The 6,049-nt window shown below is 39.1% G+C and overlaps 1 protein-coding gene across 1 annotated transcript; it reads right to left on the minus strand.

Annotated features, from left to right (window-relative positions):
* Window positions 1–4,912: 4,912 nt before the first annotated feature.
* On the minus strand, window positions 4,913–5,740 carry LOC122027880 (UPF0047 protein YjbQ-like). The gene is made up of 4 exons (XM_042586894.1): window positions 5,651–5,740; window positions 5,359–5,419; window positions 5,165–5,259; window positions 4,913–5,064 (listed from the first exon to the last, which is right to left on the minus strand). Exons 1-4 carry the CDS (start codon window positions 5,723–5,725, stop codon window positions 5,023–5,025), a joined length of 273 nt encoding a protein of 90 aa, XP_042442828.1. The 5' UTR covers window positions 5,726–5,740; the 3' UTR covers window positions 4,913–5,022.
* Window positions 5,741–6,049: the final 309 nt, after the last annotated feature.

Here is a 6,049-nt window from a genome sequence, read left to right on the forward strand (position 1 = left end):
ACTGAACAACATTTGTTCTTTATTATAAATGAAAAACCTTTCTTGTCTAAACAAGAAACTGAAATTATGTTCTTAGTCAAGGTAGACACATAACAACATTCATCTAATTGTAGTACAAGCCCAGAGGGTAGAGATAGATAGTAAGTTCCTACAGCAACAGTAGTAACCCGTGCTCCATTGCCTACTCGTAGATCTATCTCGCCCTTCATCAATGCTCTGCTATTTCTCAGCGCTTGTACATTAGTACAAATGTGAGAAGCACATCCGGTATCTAATACCCACGATGAAGAAATAGATAGATTGACTTCTATAACATATATACCTGAAGTGGAAGTCTCACTTCTTTTCTTCTTAAGATCTTCCAGGTAGATTTTGCAGTTCCTCTTTCAGTGCCCGGTCTGACCGCAGTGGAAGCAGGTAGCATCCTTGGCGACCCCTCCTTTGGGTTTCAGTGCCTTGCCTTTGCCCTTGGCATGGGACTTTCCCTTACCTTTAGGCTTACCCTTGCCTTTTCCCTTTTGCACCATCAAAATGGAGTTAATCTTAACCTTCTTAAGGTTAATCTCAGTAGTTCTCAACATACTCAGAAGCTCAGGCAGTGGCTTGTCAATTTCATTCATGTTGTAGTTCATGACGAATTGACTGTAACTCTCTGGAAAGGATTGCAAGACCAAATCAGTGGCCAGCTCTTGGCCAAGGGGGAATCGCAACCTCTGTAGGTTTTCTATGTACCCAATCATCTTGAGTACATATGGGCCTACGGGAGTCCCGTCTTTCATCTTGTACTGAAACAGTGCCTTAGAGATCTCGAATCTCTCGTGCCTCGCTTGTCCTTGATATAGTTGACGAAGATGTTCAACCATATCATAAGTGTCTATCAACTCGTGTTGCTTCTGAAGCTCAGAGTTCATGGTTGCGAGCGTAAGACAGGACACATCTAATGCATCATTTTGATGCTTCTTGTAAGAATCACGATCAGCTCGCGTGGCAGTGGTAGGAGGTGCCTTCGGAATGGGCTGCTCCAGAACGTACAGTTTACGTTCTTATGTGAGAACGATTCTCAGATTCCTGTACCAGTCCAGGAAATTAGCTCCGTTGAGCTTGTCCTTCAGGATGGAACGCAGGGAGAAAGAGTTCGTATTTGACGTCATGGTAATCTACAACAGAAAAATACAGGAAAATAAATATCATATTCCAATTAATCATCTAATTAGGCCTTTAATTAAATGATGCTCCCACTGAATTCTATAATTCATATGGGACAAGATTCACATCATACTATGCCCTGAGTTAGCTTTGGCTAAATCGCCCAAGACTTAGTATGATCGGTAGGTAACTAATTACCAATTACATCTCTATGCAACTCTTGTTTATAGGATCAAGATCCACATTTATATTAAAACTCGAGTTAGCTTTGGCTAATACGCCCAAGAGTTAATATAAACGTGATTTTATCCTATCTACCAACAATTGAAAAATGCCTATAGTTAAACTCGATCCAATTGAGTTAACTAGTTGCTCAATCTAATTGAGTTGTACTCACCCATGCGTTGATAGGCGGGACCAAGATTGTCCCTCCGCACCCTACCAAGATAGTATGTGTTGCTCTGCTTTGGCAGATTCAACAACAACATGCGATCGAGGTAGTGATGGGTATCACGGCATGGTAGGCATTTCGAGTTGACGCGATTGAGATCTAATCTAATCGTCGAGGTGTATCATATATGCGATTTAGATCTAATCTAATCGTTAAGGCGCTAATTAATTACTATTCTAGCATTCATCACATATACACACACAAGCAATTAATTAAATATTTTGTGATTAGTCATGGCCCTACTACGATCTTCTCAAGCCAGTGAGAAGATCAGATGGTCAACCTAAGGTCAACAGCTTCTCAAGCTCCTTCCTTTGACCACCTTGTGTTGCTCGCACCCTCCTCGTAACTCCGTCTCGAGTGGACCTTCCACCACTCCATTTTGTATATTACAAAAGTGAAACTCGAGTTACATTCGAGTCTAAACTATTTACAACAGGAATAAATAAATAGAAAGGCACGACGCGCAGGTCGCGTATCAAATATACAACACGCACAATCACATGACGGCACGCAGACCGTATTATGAATTACAACACAATATCCAATCAAATTGGGTCTTTTGGGCTATGACCATCACAAAAAATACATAATTCTAAATTATGTAATTTTTATAAATTTCTGTAATTTTTCTTACAATTTTTATGAGTAAAAATTCCCGGCGGTCCCGTTTAGCGTTTTTCGGGCGCAATCGCGGAACGAAGCCCCTTGCGGGGTCAGGGGCAGCACCCCAACCCATGATATAACCATCGCGAGTGTTCCTAAGCAATCTTACAGCACCTTAGCCCGCTGTCCCAAAACGATTTGGGGCGAAACCTTGTCATTTCGGAAATATTTTCTCAGTAGTCGAAGCCTACAAGTGTCTAAACACTTGTGCTTCGCTTCTATGAGAAAATTACCCATAAAATCTATAAAAATCATAAAAACACAGAAACTTACATATCTGTAGAATTTCATAAAATTCAAAATAAAACTCGTACGCGCTTCGCACCTGGCTCTGATACCACTGTTGGGTTTTTCGGGCCGCAAAAACTGCTTTTTGCGTTGCGGAAACCCCGAAACCCCGCCACCGGATCCGTGCGAAGAAATAAAATATCGTAAAAACTTTCACGTACGAGTTTTCTAAGCCTAAATCTACTTTAGATCTACAAGATAAGAATTTACCCTTGATGCGAAGCCCTTCGCTTAATCCCGCTCGTCCAAAGTTCGTCGGATCTCGAGAGTATCAAAGTAGATACTCCTCTAGGTGTATCCACACAAGTAAGAGATGGAGAAACCAAACAAAAAGGTATGCTAGCACCTTTGAATGGTTCAGACAAAGAGGAGGAGAGGGAGAGGTTGAGAGCTTGAGGAAGAAGAAGGAGGTTTCAACACAAAATGAAACTTACAGTTCCATTGATGTGGCCGACCACATTAAGAGGGATTATAACCTCCATGAAATCCCAAGAGTCACAACTCTTGGTAACTCCCATGAGGTGACATCCCACTTAAGCAACCATGATTATGTGGAGCATCATCATTGGCCCACTCTTTGCCAACTCACCAATGAGGTGGCAAATGGTCAAGTCAAATTTGACCCTTCATCTTACTCTCAAGTCAAGTCAAACTTGACCACTTCTCTCCCATGGTTGATCTAATCTAACCATTGGTTCAAGATAATTTTAATTTAATAAATCTCTATTCATTGAATTAAATTAATTAAATGAGTCTAAGTCCAAATTAGACTCACTTAACACATGAACCAAATTGAGTCCAACTCAATTAGCTCAATTTGGATTACTCTTAATCCAATTTGGTTCATCACATGAACCTAATCCTTTAGGTTCATCAAATGAACCTAATCTCCATCTAATTGCCCTTTGTGTGTGACCCTATAGGTTCTTGTAACGTTGGCAATGCTCCTAAACCCATTTAGAAGCATAAGTAATGAGCGGTATCTAGCAACACATCATTACTACCCAAGTTACAGGAATGTTGAGATCCAACATCACCTTGTGACTACTAATTGTGACTCCTCACAATATATGACATTGTCCTTCTATCCTAGACATCTAGATTGATCAATGTGAGGCATATACCGTGTCATCCTCTAATCAATCTAAATCTTGAATCCCAAGTAGACTCACTCAATCAAATGAGCTCAACATCTCATATTGACTCATTTGGGCATGGCCATGCACTTAGTGGTCTCACTCTATCAAGAATATCGATGTCACTCCCATCATATAGGAGGGATAGATCCCATCTACATCACTCACATCCCTCCACATAATTTGTTACATACCTAGTAATCGCCTTTATAGTCCACCCAGTTACGGGTGACGTTTGACGAAGCCAAAGTATGTAACTCCTTATGTAGGGAACCATGGTGACTTCAGGTCCAAGGACTAATGGTCATACTACACTACAAGAAAAAAGCTAAACAACAACGCTTTTTTGGCGTTGTCGTATGTACTTAAAAAGTGATGTTGTAGATGGTGTTGTAGAAAGTCATATCAAAGACAACGCTTTAAAAGCGTTGTGGTTGGTCACAAACACAACGCTTTTTAAGCGTTGTCTTTTCGTTCTTAAAAAGCGTTGTTATAGATGTTGTTGTAAAAATGCACATATCAAAGACAACGCTTTAAAAGCGTTGTGGTTGGTCTCAAAGACATTGTTTTTTAAGCGTTGTCTTTTATTACTTAAAAACGTTGTCTTTTTAAATTTATAAAAAATAGTGTTTTTCTTAATTAAATAGCAAAAATTATAAAAAAATACTCAAAATTTACATATAATTGAATATCCACAACCACAATCATTTTTATAATAAGACTATTTAACAAATAAATAAAACTTTATATTATACAAACAAAATGTATACATATTGATCCACTAATTAATTTTGTATCATACAAGTTATCCTTAACTTCATGACAATAATTTTTCAAACACACAAGTTTTACAAAACCTCATTATTGACTCTTCTTTAAGATTGCTGGACTTAATCTTAAAGGATCCATATCCAGTAGAGAGCAACCTATACATCACATTGAAACAAAATGATCAAAAGTTACAAGCTAATAGTGTGAAGTGCTACATAATAGAACAAGTTTCTATGCTTCCTCAAAATGGAGAGAAATCAATTGTGTGCTTTCCTTAAAGAAGAGAAGAACCATTCCTGTCTTATTGAAACAGAAAGATAAAGCATGATTAATAGTCTTGCTGCTATTATTCGAGAAGGATGGTCGCTTGATTAGAAGAATTATACATAGGGAATGGCAATCATAAGCTCTTCTACAATATTTAATGCCAAGATCAGCACAGCAGTTCAATAAATCGTAACTGCTTTATCAGCTGATACTGATTTTTCTGGCAATTGCCAGAGATGAAAGAAGGCTATTTCAGTATTGGGTGTTAATGAAATTGGGAGGCTGCAATTTTCACGTTTACTCACCTTCCAATGTGTGCTTCCACGGTGCAGATCGACCCTAACACAATAAGCAAAGGATGAATCATAAGTAAATCGTCAAAAAAAAAAATCCAATTCTATATTTTGCAGTAATCACTAAAGGGATCTATGAATATCACCTCTGGCACAATCCGATTCAGAAATGTTTCAGTGTCGCTCTGAACATCAGAGTCATAATTCTCATTTATGGTGAGAGAAGCACTTGTATGCTGCACTGAACAAGTATTTAACCTTCTGATCAGAAGAACAGCAGCAAAATGCAACGGACAATTTGTTTTTAATAAAATTGTAATCGCAGTCAACGAAAACTCACGGAAAAGATGAGCAAGGCCGCATTTGAAGCCCGACAAATCTTGTTGTATCTCTTCAACAATCTGGCACAACACCAGAAGCATACGAGTTATGTTTCATCACATTTTCCTATACATCGAGCGTCCATCAGTAAGAAATATAAGAGATCAAGTACAACCAAACGCATCTATCGATTGACCAGTGGATCATTTTCCAAACACAACAGGAAAAAAATTGCTTTTTACTGATTAATAAGGGAGATAAAATCAAGAAATGATCGGAAGAAAAAGAGACAGATTTGGGGGCGATTGAACCTTGGGGGTGATGAGATGGCATCCGCGCCTCTGAGCAGGGACGACGACGGTCTTCTGTGCCCACTTGGCGGCCATGGCCTCAGAGACAGCAGTAGAAATGCCGGCGGCGGCCACGACAAGTGTACGAGGGCCCTTCTGGGATCTCAAACGGGGGATCGCATGGAATTGCTTCTTTAAGTCCAGCAATCTCTTCTTCTGAAAGGCTTTCAGCTATCACTCTTAGAGCCATCTTCTTCAACTTGTCATCAAGACACCTGGGGTTGTAGGCAATCAAGAAATTTTGTATGAAAACTTTCATACATGTAAATCTCGTACTAAATAATATGTCAATGTTATATATACATGTAATTCATACCGTAAGTGTGTTTATATCGTAACTGACAAGTTTTCTTTAGGGCC

This window comes from Zingiber officinale, chromosome 10A, assembly GCF_018446385.1.
Source record: "Zingiber officinale cultivar Zhangliang chromosome 10A, Zo_v1.1, whole genome shotgun sequence".
Classification (NCBI taxonomy): Eukaryota; Viridiplantae; Streptophyta; class Magnoliopsida; order Zingiberales; family Zingiberaceae; genus Zingiber; species Zingiber officinale.